The 19,788-nt window shown below is 27.8% G+C and overlaps 3 protein-coding genes across 3 annotated transcripts; all 3 read right to left on the reverse strand.

The window, feature by feature from the left end:
• Window positions 1-4,833: 4,833 nt before the first annotated feature.
• LOC105248599 lies at window positions 4,834-15,338 on the reverse strand. The gene is made up of 20 exons (XM_025406749.1): window positions 15,198-15,338; window positions 14,852-14,977; window positions 14,676-14,793; window positions 13,520-13,781; window positions 13,260-13,385; window positions 13,063-13,153; window positions 12,811-12,947; window positions 12,607-12,739; window positions 12,442-12,500; window positions 9,854-10,105; window positions 8,848-8,980; window positions 7,201-7,347; window positions 7,003-7,122; window positions 6,805-6,922; window positions 6,208-6,469; window positions 6,015-6,131; window positions 5,645-5,735; window positions 5,401-5,537; window positions 4,957-5,086; window positions 4,834-4,884 (listed from the first exon to the last, which is right to left on the reverse strand). The coding sequence occupies exons 1-20, from the start codon at window positions 15,255-15,257 to the stop codon at window positions 4,834-4,836; spliced, it is 2,670 nt and encodes an 889-aa protein (XP_025262534.1). The 5' UTR covers window positions 15,258-15,338.
• On the reverse strand, window positions 8,533-10,894 carry LOC109609790 (odorant receptor 67c-like). The gene is made up of 9 exons (XM_020026675.2): window positions 10,661-10,894; window positions 10,365-10,484; window positions 10,181-10,298; window positions 9,854-10,115; window positions 9,488-9,613; window positions 9,308-9,398; window positions 9,049-9,182; window positions 8,848-8,980; window positions 8,533-8,611 (listed from the first exon to the last, which is right to left on the reverse strand). Exons 1-9 carry the CDS (start codon window positions 10,802-10,804, stop codon window positions 8,549-8,551), a joined length of 1,191 nt encoding a protein of 396 aa, XP_019882234.2. The 5' UTR covers window positions 10,805-10,894; the 3' UTR covers window positions 8,533-8,548.
• Window positions 15,339-16,320: 982 nt separating the features above from the next.
• LOC112637313 lies at window positions 16,321-19,359 on the reverse strand. Its single transcript, XM_025406750.1, has 6 exons — window positions 19,216-19,359; window positions 17,809-18,071; window positions 17,542-17,682; window positions 17,333-17,423; window positions 17,060-17,200; window positions 16,321-16,371 (listed from the first exon to the last, which is right to left on the reverse strand). Exons 1-6 carry the CDS (start codon window positions 19,357-19,359, stop codon window positions 16,321-16,323), a joined length of 831 nt encoding a protein of 276 aa, XP_025262535.1.
• Window positions 19,360-19,788: the final 429 nt, after the last annotated feature.

Below are 19,788 nucleotides of genomic sequence, written 5' to 3' on the forward strand. Positions count from 1 at the left end.
ACATTGAAATATAACTCCTAAACCAATATCGAGAATAAGACACATTGCAAACGTTGACTCAATTAATTGGATTAATCTGTTAATAACAGATAAAAAAGTAGTAATATTTTTATTATATAAAAAATTTTCAATAAAATTCAATACTCCTCGTGAATTTATATGAACCTTTCTATTCTGATTTGTAGCTGTATGCATTGTATTATATTTTCAACGTCTTTATCCCACTTAGATATGCCATTACAATCGACGCGATTCGATTTATTGTTTATAATGCAATTTTCCAAACGATGACTGCAAATACATGTGTATGTGTTTTCTTTTATATAGGGTGTTTGAAAACTTTTCGCAGTCCCGAAGTGTGAAGTGTGATTGGCACAAATTAAGAAGAAAGGTCCTCTAGTGTTTTACGATATTCGCAATACGGTAGAGAACCTTCCTTCTTAATTTGAGCCAATCTACCTTCACACTTCGGAATTGCAAAAAGTTTTCAGACACCCTGTATAAATAAAATCAATTCAGCGTTTTACATTTTACTTACCTTAATACTGCCAACATACCAGCTATGTTGCAATAATGCAAAATAAATAGTATCGATCGCGATCACCGACGTGCAGGATACATAATATCCTAGGCACGTGATCGCGAAGAGAATATAATAATACTAGATCCACGAAGAATTCGCCCGAATGCGGCAGTTCTTTTGGTCTCGTCACGTTCAACGCCAGGATAATGTCGAGCATCGGTACCGTAAGCGGTGCTGTGATATAACTAGTCGCTGTCGTGCTGATAAAAGCTGGAATTGCTCGATCTGATTGCTCGAAAAAACAATCAGATTATTATGATATATTTAAATAGGTCATTGTGAACATTCGACTCCTCTCGAGGTATTCCATTAGAATTCGGAAATTTTCGTGATTCTCTAATAGACGCCAGTCGTATTGCACATGTTGAATAAGCATTCTAAACTGAAGATATGATAATGAGAATGGGGACTGATTCTCTAGTCGATATGGGTGGATTTACGCTCTTACTTTGTTAAAGTTATGAAACAAACTAACTCACTTTCATAAGACATGTACATGCGCCACTAAGAGGTGATAGCACATCGTAAAAGTCGTTCACACTTGTCGCATGTTTGAACAAATATGCGATCTGTTGATAAAGCACCGTGTAATATATTTGAAGATAGTTGTATAATTTTCGATATAATTTCGAGGAAAAATTTGAACGGTAAAAATTGAAATAAAAATTGCAAGAAACTTACACTGGAGATATATTATTTAGTTCTTTTACGAGTCCCTAGTTAAAATATATTAATTTGTGTTTTTACCTGCGGCAACGCTAAAGTCCAATATACCGGCTATTGTACAATAGAGAATTATGTTCTTGTTAGATGACGATTTATGCGGCCACACGAGCCGACATGTGACAGCAATAGCTTGTTAATACGAAAATATCTAGTGTCAAAGGCATCCATTGATAGCCTATGGTGGTTAAAGAGGAATTTTTTAATAACTCGTCGCCAATGAAAAGTTTCCGTGTCTGCGGCTCATTTCGTATTCTCTTGGAACATCGATACGTTGTATTAGCAAAGAAGCGTTATACGTTATATGTTAAACTCCGATTTAAATAGAATCGCTAATAGGATGGATATTCCCTATAGTTGAAGAATACGCGGAAAGAATGTTACAATTTTAATTTCATATTATCAATAAAATAAAAAATGACGACGTGTTTAGTTTCGCGTGATATGCGATTTATACATTAACTATAGTCTCAACAGATGAAACGGCGATCAAGCGACGCGGTAGCGTCGCGATGTCAAGTGCATAAAAAACTGAAAAAGAACTAAATTCGAGCATTGAGAGTCGCTGTCCTCGACGCGGCGCTACCAAGTAGCTTATCCGGAATTTTACGTCAAATAAACTTTCAATTAAAATATTTCAGAAACGAAAGCCGTAATAAAGAATCTAACGGCATTTTTCTAATATAATGTGAATATGTACAAGCTTTTGATTGCGACCAGTTTGAATAAAATCGTTGCAGTCAATCTCGAGAAATGATAACTGCATGCCAGAAATGTGACATTTTTCGTTTTTCTCCATCATAAGATTCAGATTTAGATTCATGAACATATCTTTGCACGCACACATTCAAAGCGATTTTGTTCTTCAAGCTGCGTTCATACCGCGCATATATGATTATTCGCTTTAGTGTGCAAAAATGCTTTGTAGAAACTTAAGCCAAGTTTTCATATCTTACTTCGACCTGAAGATCATTTATGCGATTTAGAATTTGTGTAAAGCATTTTTAAATTATATACATCATGTAAAAAATGCTTCAAAAATTAAAGAAATTTTAAATCATGTAGTATCGATTACGAATTAATATCACATAATTTATTGTACTTGGCTCGTAGTATTGATCTCATATCGGTTTTTAAATATGATTTTTTTATGTACTTGGTGTATTTTTTTACCTTTCTAAGGTTTTTTTTAGGGGATAGATATTATTTGCAGAAAAGAGAAAGAAAAAAAGAAACAAGAAAATATTATATATTTCTTAAAAAATATTAAATTTTATTTAAACCTTATTAATATAATTTTAATTAATTTCTCAGTAAAAATTAATTAATTTTGAAAAATGTATATCAGTTGATTAAGTTATATACATATATATGAATTGTTTTGCATACAAATGAAAAATAAATTTAACAAAGTGCTGTAATATTTTTTAAAATTTAATTTACAGTTAAAACACAAATTAACATAAACTTTTGCGGCAATTTATTTCCTTATTTCAATTTTTGTATTACATGACTACAATTATAACTGCATATGGTAAAACTTATGTTATCTATCGGGGGAGTCTCTTTTGCCTATATTCCCGATTGGCAACAACTGCATCGTTTGCGCACAACATTTTGCCGACAACTTCTTTTGCCAATATTCCCGATTACCTACATGTATTATTGCACAAAAAAATAAAGAAACAAAAGTATTATTACACACATGACATTATTGTTCACATTCACATTGCACACATGACATTATTACACACATAAAATAAGAAAATTATATTAACACTTTCCACACATGACTTTATTACACACATGTTCATTGCACACATGAAATTATTGCACACATACAGATTACACACATGACATTATTGTGCACATATTGCACACATGATATTACTTCATGTAAAAAATAAAAATATTATTAGATGTTTTGGGTAAGATTTTCGTATGCGACCCGAATTTGATCAATTTTTATAGACGTATTTTATATAATACGTATTAAATGAAGTCGAATGCCACAAATGCGAATGGGCAGAAACATTTTGTTCGTAAGGTATTCAAATTTTATTTTTATACTATGTTATTTATATTATGTTGAATTTTTCGATTGTGTATGTAAGCACAAGATTCTCGATTCTTTGGAGAACTGAGTGGGTCACTTGGAATCTAGTGCGGTCTGAAATGAGGTTTATAATTCTTCTGTTTCACATAGGTTTTCGACTTTCACGCGAAGCGAGGTCTACCCCACATCCCCTATGTTTACGGCCCGAAACAAGATCTATAATTGTTTTATTTCACATAGGTTATTGATTTTCACAAGAAGTAAGATTTGTTTCTATTTCAAAGTATAGTCCTAAGTCTAAAATATTTTTGAATTCTAATATTTCTTTCTAAATGGCAATTTTAAATATTTATTAAAAAAATAATTAAAATTAAAATAAGAAAAATAAACGTTTTTGCACTTTATGTGTGCAATATGTATATGTACAATAATATTATGGGTGCGATATGTATGTGCGCAATAATTTATGTGTGCAATGTGCATGTGTGCAATAAAGTCGTGTGTGCAATATGTATGTGCGCAATAATGTCATGTATGCAATCGTATTTTCGTTTCTTTTTTTTTTCGCGTATGCAACAATACATGTAGGCAATCTAGATGTAGACAATTGGGAATGTTGGCAAACGAAGCTGTCGGCAAAATGATGTGCGCAAACGAAGCAATTGGCAATCGGGAATGTAGGCAACTGTGAAGCCATCCCCAAGTATGCATGTCTGTAAATTAATAAAAAAAATGAAAATTACGAGAGGCTGAAGATATGTATATACGTGTGTATATATTAAAAAGATTTAAATAAATTTATATAATTATATAAATTTTATATAATGATTTAAATTGTTCTTTTTTCTTTTAATCTTTATTCTATATGTTATGTAAATGAATTTAAATGAATTTGAAACAAATTTCACGAATTTAAATAAATACTAAGTGGAATAACATAATACTAGTGGAATATATCTAATTTTTTAGATCCAAAAAGGACTTTCGAGTATGGTGAATCTTTTCTATTTCATTTAAACACACACAGTATTGACATCAATATAACATCGAGCATCAGTACAATAAATAATGATGTTAAATAAAAATTGTATTGTGTCTATTAAAATCCACTTTAATAAATAAATATTAGTTTCATTTTATTGATTTAATGTATTTGATAAAGATGCGCTTTTTTATGTTTATTAATCTTTTATTATTTATGGTTGTTATTGTATATAATTACGCCAATTATTAATAATTATGACAGCAAGATAATGAGATACATGTGTATTTATCATTCATTGTATTAAAATCACACTTTGTATAAAAGTAGAAACGAACATCAATTTAAAATTTAATATTTTTTTAATAATGTATTATAATATATTGTGCATTATACCAGTGCTAAGTTATCCATTATATTAAATAATTAACCTTGCAATCAATATCTTTAATATATTTCCATATTATATTATATTACTTCAAACGATTATTATTGTATAGATGTGAGCATGGTAAAGTAAGACATGGAAACTTGTAGTATCTGAAAATAATATGAAAAAGATTTTGCATTTTAACACTAAAATATGATATGATTATAATAATATGTACGTACCGAACTAAAGTTTTCCAGTGACATTACATACATCTTAGCTTTTATTTGACATGGTTTAGTAGCTCGCATTAACGTGAATTTCAACAGTTGTCTGGATCTTAATGAAATTTTATACCACTCACAGCTATAACTGTTAATCCATAAATTTGATACATTAATTTATCTTTTATTCCTCATTCGCTCAAATAATGATATTAATTTATAAATCGTAAATTTAAATACGTTGAAGTATTTATTAGATATATTATAGACAGATAGATACATGAATATAATTATAAAATATTGTAAAATGTTTCTATTTTCACACATTTCTATTATTGCAAAATATTTCTATGTTTGCATTTATTTTTTTTCAATTTTTTTGAATAATTTAAAAAATAGTCACTTTGTTTCAATATTCTTAATATTCAATATTCTTAATATTAGTGATCAACTTATGCATACATTGCTTCTTGTAGTTCGCTGCTGTGATCGATTAATCGTTGAGACGTCAAACTTAAGTAAAATATATGTGTCAATAGTCCCATAATAGCAGAAACAATTCTGATAGTTTCATCTAACTGATTATCTACCATTATCAACTTAAATATTATTTGTTACACATATATATATATATATATATATATATATATATCCCAAATAAAACAGCCAATATTGTTTAAAGTTTTCAAATTTATTGAATATTTACCTCAGCCGCATTGAAGCTTAAGCTTAAGGTTACAATTCCTAATAAAAAGAAAAATGATGTTGCGTAAGCGGATGAGAGCAGATCTGAAAATCTGTAAAACAATAAAATAAATGTATTGGATAATTTAAAAAGTATTTCATAATTGTCATTTGTTTAATTTAAAATAAAAAGAAAAGAAACAATAAAAAGATCTTAAAAATATCTCAAAAGTATCTTAAAAATGCTTAATTTATCGCAGGAAGCTGTAAGTTATATAAAAATCATATAAAATAATTAGTAAATTATATATATAAAAGTCTTATAATATTCTTTATAAGTTCTATCTCTTAAGTTAAAGATGTCTATATCTAAAAACACTAGGAGCATTAACTTTAAGGCATGTTTATATGATTTTATGCAATCAATTATGACATGATATGCTTCATCATCCGCCATATTTGGCTTGAGTATCACAAAATCGAAGTCTCGTATACGATTTATCTTGTACCTATTTCGTGAGAATATTACTCGGTCAGAAATTCTTTCGACACATTATATTTTTAAGCAAAGAGTTTCGGACTTACTTTATACCCTCAAACAATGCACAGACATGTTGAATGCATAGAATAAACATGCAATCGATAGCTATCGGTACCGACACTATATAAAATATACTAATAATCCCATGAAGCATCAGGAGATTGAAATACTTGTCCACGTCGAGAACATGTTCCAAGCGATATAAAAATCTGGCCGTGTAGTTTTCATTCGTTGGTAAAAAAGAATATATTCCACTTACGACGATCGGCATCGTGGAATAAAAAATCCCCGAAGATAAAAGAGCAACTGAAATGAATTATTCCTCTTTTTCTATAAATTTCTTTCCATGTTACTTTAATTTAATAGAAACAAGGGAGACAATTTAATAGAGACAATATTATTTAATTCAAAATAAAAGGTTAAATAATCCCGAAACATATAAAATAATTTAATATAAAATAAATAATAAAATAATTTAATGTAAAATAAAGTAAAACAAAGAAAAAAATATTTATAATATTTCAGCTGAAAAATCACTCAATAAAAGTGGTGATATTAAGAAACAATATATAATTTCTATATGTTATTCAGTATGATACGACAAAAATTCTTAGTATTTATAAGATTCAAATTACACTTACCTGCATATTGTATCGTAAATATTCTGTTTTGCTCCGCATAATTCCGTAATATTTTACTTTCTGGCCCGATTGGTCTCATCTTCCAAATCTCTTCGATATTCTCTAGAAGATCTTTCATCTGTAGCTCGAAGAAATCGTTCGATTTATAATTGCAGAACGGCTCGATTAACTTTGCGCGGCAAAATATAACATACAAACTTTATGCTTATTACAGAGAGAGTTGATTAGCTTTACGATGATAAGGCTGTTGATGAATAACGGCGATGAGTTCTCCATGACGATGTTCAAATTCGTTATTCCGGCTATCAGGCCCAATAACTACAGCGTAGGAGAAGACAATCAGTCTCAGTTCGAATTCTTATCGCTATTATATATATCATGATACACTTCTGACACCTCTAAAGCTGTCAAACTGCAAATGAACAATATTGCAATGGCGAGCATCACGTTACCCTCCAGTCGCGATTGAAATGGCCATTGGCCGATAATGGACAGGAATGTTTTATTGAGGTAATAGTAGCGATTGTCGTAGAAAGACATTTTGCATTATTAGACTACAGCAAAAATGTCAGAAAAAAATCGGGTAACTTGTTGGATATTTACGTCTAACCGTAACTTATCGGTTATTCGCTTTGAAATATGTTCAAAAGAAGAAAACTCTCTGACACGTTTATTCATTTTAAAATATATTCAAAAAGAAAACAGAACTGAACACGGAATTAGAGAAGGGGTGACGTTCAAATACGTGATAATCTACGCGAGATGGAGCATCATATATTTACGAGTAATGAGCTGCGTTTTTCTTTGTGCATATTACTTCTTATGATCGATTTGTTGAGATATATCTGCTGTGGATGTTATTTGCGCGTCTATCGTTTTACTAATAAAATAAAATTTGTAAAACTATGAAACAAAGAAGGCTTCAAGAAATATGTACTTAGAATAACGTTTTAACTTTATTATATTTAAATTTATATACATCTGAATTTATATTCGTAAAACGATTAAAACTAATCCATTAATAGTTAATCAGATTAATCATCTTTATCAAAAGTTAGATATCTAGTTATCTACAGAGAACATGGACTTTATTTATCTTTTGATTAATTTGTATAACATTTTATTTTAAGGCTTCTTAATATTTATCTTTTAAAAATTATTAAATTTAGTAAATATGTTAGCACATGAAAAATATTTTGAATAATATAGAATCTAACATTATTTTAAAATGTGAATTAAGATTACAAAAATAATTCGAGTAATTTTAATTAAACTTTTTGTTTCTACTTGTTTACAAAATATATTATTGCGGTACCAAATATATTATAATATACGATAAAGTCTATTCGCTTGTCTTTTATCTTTTGATAAAATGTATGCCTTAAGCGCTTGGATTACATGATAACGTGATACTAATTTTAAGTAATGTATTTATTTAATTATATAAATTATATATATATATATATATATATATATATATATATATAGTGATATATTTAGATCTTTAATCAATTTTCTATCAATAATTAAAAGCTATATTGAAATAATTATGTATTAATTAAATTAAAATTTATAGAAATCACATTTCTTTATGCACAAAAATTCAGAATATTAGAAAATTAAAGCTACTATAAAATTAAAATTTGACAATTATATTTTATAAGATGTTTATTCATCGAAATATTTATTCACAATTTTTTTCTATATTTAACGCATAAATCGCAAAATTCCAGATGGTAGACGATTATATGTCATCCGAATTTAATGATACCATTAACGTAATATAGGAGACAGATGTTTTCATGAGCTTAAAAACGTAACACAACGTTAAATAAGAACATTATTATATACATAAGTTTATAAAATTATAAAGATAAGTTTTTAAAGATTAGTTTAGTTTCTTGTGTATATATATATTTTAAATCGTATAATAGAGAAAGATTATTCAAAACTTATTATATGAATGGAATTATATTTAAATATTATTTACATTATATATATTATACATATTATATATATTATATACATTAAATTTCGACATACCATAGTGTAACCTTCCAAACTGATTACATATAATTTGGCCATAGTTATGCGATACGGCTTTTGAGATTTCATTAGTAGAAACAAAAAAATTTTCTTTACTTTCAGGGATGTTTGGTACCACATTCCATTATATCTGAAAATATATCATTAGTTGTTAAGTATATCATAAAATATTATTAATTCATTAAATTGACAACTTACGCTGCGATAGGAATCTGAGAACTGTGATCTATTATTTCCTGTCCTATCCAGCTATTTAAAAAAAATCGAGAATTTTGAAGGAGCAAAAGTTGACCGTATCTCATTATCTCCATAGTATTCGTATGAGTTACGATCTGCACAATAAATTATGCAATTTATGGTTTTAAATCAAGTTTAAACTAACGAATGAAAGAATACTTTATGTTGCAATATTTTAATATGAAGCAATAATTTATTAAATAAATTACATATTTATTACCATCACGCACGCGGTACATTGATATATAATTCCTAAACCTATATCGATAATAAGACACGTTGCAAACGTTGACTCAATTAATTGGATCAATCTATTAATAACAGATAAAAAAGTAGTAATATTTTTATTATACAAAAAATTTTCAATAAACTTCAATACTCCTCGTGAATTTATATGAACCTTTCTATTCTGACTTGTAGCTGTATGCATTGTATTATATTTTCAACGTCTTTATCCCACTTAGATATGCCATTACAATCAACGCGATTCGATTTATTGTTTATAATGCAATTTTCCAAACGATGACTGCAAATACATGTGTATGTGTTTTCTCTTATATAGGATGTTTGAAAACTTTTCGCAATCTCGAAGTGTGAAGGTAGATTTGCTCAAATTAAGAAAGAAGGTCCTCTAGTGTTTTACGATATTCGCAATACGGTAGAGGACCTTTCTTCTTAATTTGAGCCAATCACACTTCGGAATTGCAAAAAGTTTTCAGACACCCTGTATAAATAAAATCAATTTAGCGTTTTACATTTTACTTACCTTAATACGGCCAACATACCACAGCTATGTTGCAATAATGCAAAATAAATAGTATCGATCGCGATCACCGACGTGCAGGATACATAATATCCTAGGCACGTGATCGCGAAGAGAATATAATAATACTTTTCTAGATCCACGAAGAATTCGCCCGAATGCGGCAGTTTTTTTGGTCTCGTCACGTTCGTCGCCAGAATAATATCGAGCATCGGTACCGTAAGCGGTGCTGTGATATAACTAGTCGCTGTCGTGCTGATAAAAACTGGAAATAAAATTATTTCTTTTCGCATGATTGCTCGAAGAAACAATCAGATTATTATGATATACTTAAATAGGACATTGTGAACATTCGACTCCTCTCGAGGTATTCCATTAGAATTCGGAAATTCTCGTGATTCTCTAATAGACGCCAGTCGTATTGCACATGTTGAATAAGCGTTCTAAACTGAAGATATGATAATGAGAATGGGGACTGATTCTCTAGTCGATATGGGTGGATTTATGCTCTTACTTTGTTAAAGTTATGAAACAAACTAATCAATTTCATGAGACATATACATGCGCCACTAAGAGGTGGTAGCACATCGTAAAAGTCGTTCACACTTGTCGCATGTTTGAACAAATATGCGATCTGTTGATAAAGCACCGCGTAATATATTTGAAGATAGTTGTATAATATTCGATATAATTTCGAGGAAAAATTCGAACGGTAAAAATTAAAATAAAAATTGCAACAAACTTACACTGGAGATATATCATTTAGTTCTTTTACGAGTCCCTAGTTAAAATATATTAATTTGTGTTTACCTGCGGCAACGCTAAAGTCAATATACCAACTATTGTACAATAGAGAATTATGTTCTTGTTAGACGACGATTTATGCGGCCATAAGCCGACATGTGATAGCAATAGCTTGTTAATACGAAAATATCTAGTGTCAAAGGCATCCATAGCCTATAATGGTTAAAGAAGAATTTTTTAATAACTCGTCGCCAAAGAAAAGTTTCCGTGTCTGCGGCTCATTTCGTATTCTCTTGGAACATCGATACGTTGTATTAGCAAAGAAGCGTTATACGTTATATGTTAAACTCCGATTTAAATAGAATCGCTAATAGGATGGATATTCCCTATAGTTGAAGAATACGCGGAAAGAATGTTACAATTTTAATTTCATATTATCAATAAAATAAAAAATGACGACGTGTTTAGTTTCGCGTGACACGCGATTTATACATTAATTATAGTCTCAACAGATGAAAGGGCGATCGTATATGTATATTGCTATAATTCATTGCTGTCGATTATATATGACATTGAAATTTGCAATTATTTATTTTTTGATATTATCAATATCAAGATTCAATATTTCTTGAAAATACAAGGCTTCTCTACTTTAATAAATAATCAAAATGTATAATATATAATTTTATTGTATATCAAAGAAATTTTTTTATTAATGTATTTATTTTTATGTGCAGATGAATGCATCAAATCAAGTGTCGGATATCGAAGAAGATACATTTCTACTCTAAATAACCTCATGTTCTTTAAATGGTAACGTATAAATTACATGTAAATATTTACCCCTCAAAAAGAACCTTACAAAATTAACGCTAATAAGAATTCGATTCGTTCATCCGTTATTGAAATCCGATAATTTGAGTTACTCTCATCTGTCCGACTCGCGTATAGATACACGGAGTGCCATGCTAATGCTTCGCATAAACTTGGCGTATTATTATGTCTGGCGTACTATTATATTATATTATCAAGAGATACTACCGTATCTCTTGATAATATAATATAATATAGATAATATAATTTATTATTATTATATTATTATTATATTGTATATTGTTATTATTATTATTATTGTTATTATTATTATTATTGTTATCATTATTATTATTATTATTTAAACCATTATTAAATAATAAGACATAATAATACATAATTAATGAAATACAATTATATAATCAATAAGAATAATAATAATAAATAATATAATTAATAAGAATTATTATAAATTAATATATAGTTAATATGTAATAATAATAAATTTTTAAAGAATTACAAATTCCATCCTCTTTTTATATACTATAACTTACTTAGGATTATTTATATAATAACTTTAGTACAAATAATGATAATAAAATAAATTATAATACGTGTAATGAAACACGTGTCCAATAAGTATGTGCGAACATAGAGCGATAAAGTAAATTAAGAAAAAATTAAAAAATTGAATAGAATGTGCCATAACTATTATATAACTTTCAAAATTTTTTTTTAATTGAATAAAGTAATTAAAAATAATAGAGAAATGTGAATACACATAATGGGGCACAACGAACACTTGCATAAAAATTAAACGATCTGTTTTTGCAATAATACCATTGTTATTTAAATTTAGGACGTGATATTAAAATAGATAATGATATAAATATAATATTTATTTACCTATCTAAATTTATATAATAAATACAAGATACACCATTATACATCAAACACCTGAGTTCTTGATGTTTGCAAAATTAGAAGAGAGAGAACGTATGATTGAAATCTGATAAAGTGTTACTTATTTTTACACAGACATTTCGCGCAGCGAAATTATTACCGTGCAGTAGGATACTGATGTTTTCATTACCTTAAAAAATATGTATTTCCTCTGTACAATATTATTTTCAGTACAATAAAACGTAGGAATAATCGAGTTTTTACGTTTCTACGTGTTAATAATTTTGCATCATTACCTTACTAAAACTTTCCAGATTGACGACATATAATTTGGCGATCGTTATTTGAGAAGGCTTCTGGCTTCTCGCGATCAACAATATTAGACATTTTTGCACCTCTATGGGTGCATTGTACCACATTCCATTGTAACTATAAAAACAGACATTTTCACAAAAAAATTATATACTTGCGATCTCTCTCTCTCTCTCGAAATAACTTACGCTGCTATAGAAATTCCGGCGCTATGATCGGTCACTTCTTGCCCGGCCCAACTGTTGAAAAATAATCGGCAACTTTGTAGAAGCACGAGAGCCACGTATCGCAAAATCTCAAACGATCGTCCCATACGAACTACGAACTACAAAAATATTATTGACATGTTTCAAAAATTTTTGACATTAATTAACAATAGAGAAAAATATATTTGGATATTTTTATTGCGATCCGAAAAGAGTTAAAAGAAGGATTATTACCATTACACACGATGAGGTATGCAATATAAATCCTAATCCAACATCGAAAAGGAGAAATAACGCGAACGTGGACTCCATCATCTCTATAAATCTAAATTGATAGGTATTACTATATAAGTTAATAAAAGTCTAGAGAAAACATTTAAATGGAAATACGTAATCAAAATGTGTTATACTTGAAATATTATCACACCAACAATCTTATTTTTTCATGCAGTTGAATGCAGCATCGTATGCGTTGACCGATTTTGTCATGTCCGCATACATGATTATCGTGGATCCATTCTAGGTCATCGTGTGTTATTAAATTCTTCAGACGATAACTAAAGAAAAAAAATATTTTCATTTATTTTTATTACAAAATCTATAATTTAAATTTACAATTTACTCTCTGGACGTTAATTTCGTAATTATAATGATTAGATTCACTATTATTCTATATTATAATTGAAATTACCACAGTATGTCATACATTCCACAAATATGTTCTACCAGAGTAACGTATATAGTATCGGCAGCCACTGCGATCGAGACGCATGCAATGTAACCCATATATGTGTTTAGCAAAAGCACATAATAATACTTGTCTTGATTCACGAAGAACTCCGCTGCATGCGGCATTTTTTTCGGTCTCGATTCATTTAGAGGCGAGATGATGTCTAGTACAGGCGCGGTGAGAGGTAACATGGCATAGCAAAATACAAATCCTATTATGGAAACTAGACAAAGATAGAGCGATTCATATCATGAAGAATAATATTTTACTATTTTTTTTATTTATTTAAAAAGAAACATGAGAAAGCAAAACGTTCTATTAAATTTTAATCACGGTTATAAATTAAAATTTATTAATGTGCTAACGATTATTCATTCATAATTTTATCATTTTAGCATTCCTATTTTATCTTTAATTCGCACATATCTATTAAAATACAGATTTTTGTTCTTTCTTTATCAAAAGGAAAAATTCAATTGATATTATTAACAATATTTTTTAATCGATATTCATAGCAAAGATCGAAAAAATCCAGTAAAACTGGTAAAAACTGGTAAAAACTATATAAAAATAATATATAGCACTAAAATATATTTATATAACTTTATGCAAAAAGCTATTTTTGCTTCAATTATTAAAATATATCAATCACTATATATTAAAAAACTGAAATTAATTTAATAACTTAATCTTCTTTAATTCAAATTAATATGTGAAATTTTCAAAATAAAAACTTTGAAGATATAAATGTTATTAAATTTTATATTAATTTTTAATTTAATAAGAAAATGTAATAATAATAGAATTAAAAATTTTCATCAATATCTAATTAGCATTTATTATTCAATATCTTGTAATAAAAAACTAATTTATTTTCCATGTCGCTTCTTAATTTTGATTTTATTTTAGATAAAAATTAGAAAGCACTTTGAATTAGATAACATTTTCAATTAATGAATATCGATAAAAAGATTTTCTATTTATTTCGTTAACGTTTTTAATAGGAAAAGGATCAATTTTTGAACCGAAAAATACGGATTTTTACAAATAATATGGATTTTATCCAAAAATGTGGAATTTGCCAACTCTGATTCACAGACATATATTTAATTCGTACTTGAATAGACTAATGTAAACTTTCGAGCATTATTGGCGTAACGCGTTAAAATCTGCGTTTCTTGGTTCGTTAGCAGATCACGCCAATCCTCGTATATCTGTCGCAGAAGCACCTTAAACTGAAGCGATGTTTATTCAAAAACAAATTCACAAGCTCGATGCAATTGTCATACATACCTTTTCAGAATTACGAGTCAAGCTAATAATTTTCACAGCGCATATTAATGCACCAGATGTGGTTGGCATAACCTCGAAGACACCATCTAGATCTAAATTGTCCAAATGTTTCAGCAAATATGCGATCTGACAATAAATAATACATTTGTGATATTAATTATATTTCACATATACTTGAATACAACATGTACTCTAGATTGCTTCTGTGATGCAAAAAGTGATGCCTCTTTATTATTGTGATTATTATTTTTTCACAATAAATTTCTCTTTTACATTTATTCTTTTACATTTATTCTTTTAAATTTTTTTAACGATCGATATATATTATTATCTTAAGAATATCCACCTGTGGCCAGCTCATTATTGTAACACCGGATATGGCAAATGACAGAGTTAGAATTTTCATAAATGACGTTTGGTATGGCCATAAACCTATGAAAGACAAGAAAAGTTTATTAATTCTGAAATAACGTGTGTCAAAGAAATCCATGACTTCACTACACTGAATAGGAATTCATAAATACTTACTAGTAGAGTAGTGCTAATGTCATATGATCTATAGTTACTTTAATATTCCGTTAAATCTTTGTTTCGACGAGCACATTTTAAGACGAATAATATAAGCGTGATATCAATAAAAGATATTCCGATATATTTTATTCACAAAACATATGAAACGTACGAATATGTAAAATTTATAATAGCACCGTCTTTTCTGTATGGCTTAAAGCTTTGATGATATTAAGCATGATTATTTCATGTCTTATATCAGAATACACGACTATATATATGCTATCGATTTACACTTCAAATGTCCTTTGTCTCTTTAAAAAACATTGTGTATGCATGATATATATAACACACTTCCTATCAAAGAAATCTATGACTTTGTAACATTGAAAAAAAATTTGTAACTTCGTTGCCAGTGCAATACTGCTATTTTTTCCTGCACCTATAATTTTTTCACATTCTGAAAACAATTTTGTTTTAGCAAGCATGTAAGACACACAGCGTATGAGAATAAAAAAAATATTACAAAATATGTTCAGAAAAGATGTAAAACGCTTAATATGTTGAATTTATAAAAATACTGTTTTTTATTGGCTGAAAACTAGAAATAAAATATTTATTTCATATTCATATCTTCGAAAAGCACGATTAAAAATCATATGGATTAAATGAAATCGATAAGATCATATCAATCAACGTCTTAAATAGTTTTTGTTTCCATATAAATCTAATTTATTATTATTATATATTATTATATATTATTGTTATAGAATATATTTGAAATTGTTATAATAAATATTAATATGTGTGTTTGTTAATATTTATTATAACAATTTCAAATATATAACAATGATATATAATAATATAATAATAATAATAAATATAATAATATATAATAATAATAATAATAAAAATTAACAGTCTAAATAAACGTGATTATTTTATGGAAGTTTATACGTCTAGTTGACTGATAAAAAGGTTGTGAAATATGACATGGCTGTCTGCATCACCTTAAAAGAAAGCACTAATATTAAGAATTGTTATAATAATTGTGATAATATTATAAGAATTTTTTTTATAAGAATGTTATACAAGAGATCTGTTACGCGTATTCTAAAAAAGACATACATACCGAACTAAACGTAGTCATCGACATACATATTTGCAGCCGACAACGTGCAAGGTACCAAACTTCTATATAGGAGTATACTCAATAACTTTCTTGTTTTTAACGAGAACATGTACCATTGTGCACTATATCTACATGATAAAAATATTTTGTACAATAGAATTAGCTATTGCATAGATGAAATTATATAGGGTGTCAGAAAATTTTCCGCAGCCCCGAAATGTGAAGATAGATTGGTTCAAATTAAGAAGGAAGGTCCTATATTATTTTGCGATATTCGCAATAATTAACGAAAAATTAATTAAAGAAGATCGGCCAATTAAAGAAGGCTCTTCGCCGCGCGCATTGGGCGATCTTCTTTAATTAATTTTTCATTAATTTTTGCGAATATCGCAAAATAATATAGGACCTTCCTGCTTAATTTGAACCAATCTACCTTTACACTTCGAGCCTGCAAAATATTTCCTGACACCCTGTATATTCGTTCAATCGATCATACAATGTTGTTTCGGAATAATAATTAATTTATAGTAATTAATGTAATTTAAATGAAAGCATGACTTGGATACTTGCGCTTTATTAAACACGTCTATACTTCTGTCCAGAAGTAATTGTCCAGGAAAACATATGCTTAATAGATGAGTGATCGATCCTACAGCTATGCATCCAAATCTTATCACTTCTTGAGTTTGTCCTAATTTGTTAATAAGCTGGAAGATATATGAGTTTCATAATTTTGTATTTATTTCAATTTCTCGTTTTATGATTTTATGTTTTTTTATATCAATGAGAATGTCTTGATGGAATAAAGTAATATATATTTGATTTTTGTCGTAATTTACTTGTAATCCAATTAGACTCAAAATCAATACATTCAAAAACAAAATGAGAAAAGTCGCACTTCTAAACGTAGAGTCTAGTATACGAGTGTATCTGAAAGATTGCAAAAAAATTATTAAATAGAAATCGTTTATGTAAAATACATGATAATCATAATGGAACATTATTCATAAAAATGATCATTTATAATAAAATTTTCGATTATACAAACTTTATTGCAAGTTGATGTTTTTTCAAGCATGCAATCATCTCGCAATAATCTTCATGTTCTTCTCTTAATAGAAATTCTTTATTCATTACTGTCTCGCCTTTCATAAATTTAGTTTTGTCAAAAATATTTTCAAGTCGGATGCTCAAAAAATGTAAAAGATATTATTAAAATTATAATTAATCTGTATTGAGATATTTTTTAAACCAGAATAATTATAATCTAATGACTTAAATGAAAATAAAATCACATCTATCTGACTTTACTTACCCAATAGCGTTAAATAAACTACAGCCATGTAACACACATACCATATACATAGTATCAACATGTACCATAATTCTAATAGTAACTACAACTGTAAGATAGCAATGCAATAAGATTGGATAATAATATTTCTCTTTATCTACTTTCCAATCTCCTTCAATCACATATATAACTGGCCGTGATTCATTTAATGGTATTATGATATCTAGAATTTTTGGCATTAACGGTATTGTCATAAACATTACTATGAATATATTAATGTATACTGCAAAGAAAATATATATATATTACTACAATAATCCTATTATTTTTTTTAATTAGTTTTGGATAATATAGAAATTGTTATCCAAATTTAATATATCTCTAAGAATTACTCAACGAATTCAAAGCAATTAATTATAAAATTATTACTTAATTTATTAATATTATATTAATAAATTAATATAATTAATAAATAATTAAATAATTAACAAAATAATTATAGCAATTAATTATAAAATTGTTATTTCATTTATTAATATTTTAATTATTATATTAATTTTATAAAATTATTATAAAATTTATTTGATTCGTTTATTCAACTTAAAATTAATTATTCGATTACCTGAGTAATATTTTGTCAATTTTTGGCCATAATTAGCATAAAGCTTCAAAATATGAAGTTCGCACTCGCTATGAAAGAGTCGCCAATGTTCATCCATCAATTCTAACAAATGTTGCAACTGACAAAAAGAAAAAGAGAAAAATTAAATAGAAATACATTTTATATACATATAACAGAAGTGAGGATTGTATATAATGAAATGATAATTTTTTTATTATTTGTGAAAAAATAAAAAAATAAGAAGTTTATACAATGGATGCATATAAAATTCAATATTATATAAAACAAAATTTGAAACATAAAAATTATCATTTGTATTGAATCATATCTTCGATTTTGTACATATTTCTGCATAGAAATTGTGCGTTGCAGAAATCATTTGAGTGATCGTGATGTGTATTATATGTATAATATACATAAAATTATATGTATGATTTAAAATTACAATTCTGTCTAAAATTAACGATCATCTACAATATGTTTTTTGACATTCGCTATTGAACATAAAATGTGATTTACATATTTCACATAATTAAACTACCTTTTTATTATTGATAACAATATTAATTAATTTCGCAGTAGCACCAACGAGGAGAATAGTGTTAATTATACCTTCGATGGTCATATTCATGTCTCCCCAAGTATTATGCAACAAAAACACCTATAAATTAAAAATGATAACATCTATCGCTGACATAAAAAGGGAGAGAAATACATTGCGAAAATATTTTAATAAAGAGAAATTGAATTTTATTGAGTTTGTGATGGTGACATAATCAGACAATTGTATACTTAACGAACATTACCTGTGTTATAAAAGTAGATACCTCGGTAGCTACTAAAAAAGACGGTAGCAGTATCTTTATCACCATAGACTGATAAGGCCAAATACCCATCTGCGACAAGAAAATTTGATTTCTAGAATAGTATCTTAGCATGTCCCCTTGCATGTTGCAAGACAAAACTGATCACAACTTTATTAGATTATAGGGAAAATATAGAGCGGACGCAGAAACGAGAAGAATGTATCATTACGATAATTTCGGGTTGTCATAAAGCATATGGAAATGTTTGCATGTCGCGAAAAGTAAGTACTTAATATCGATTTTTGAAGTATTATTATGATTAAATATTAATTTTTCTAGTAAATGTTTCTTGACAACCCGAAATTGTTATAATAATATATTTCTTACGCTGTATATTTCGTTTAAACTCGAATATAATAAAGAGTGATCAGTTTCACAGCTTGTTTTACAATATGTTTTATAATACTGAAAATGAAATCTTCTTCTAACAAACATTTGATCTTATTTTAACTTAAAACTTTTGTATAAAGAGAAATAATGTAAATTATAAAATTATGAATTTTTACTACATTA

Source organism: Camponotus floridanus, unplaced genomic scaffold (assembly GCF_003227725.1).
Source record: "Camponotus floridanus strain SB8 unplaced genomic scaffold, Cflo_v7.5 scaffold152, whole genome shotgun sequence".
Lineage (NCBI taxonomy): Eukaryota > Metazoa > Arthropoda > Insecta > Hymenoptera > Formicidae > Camponotus > Camponotus floridanus.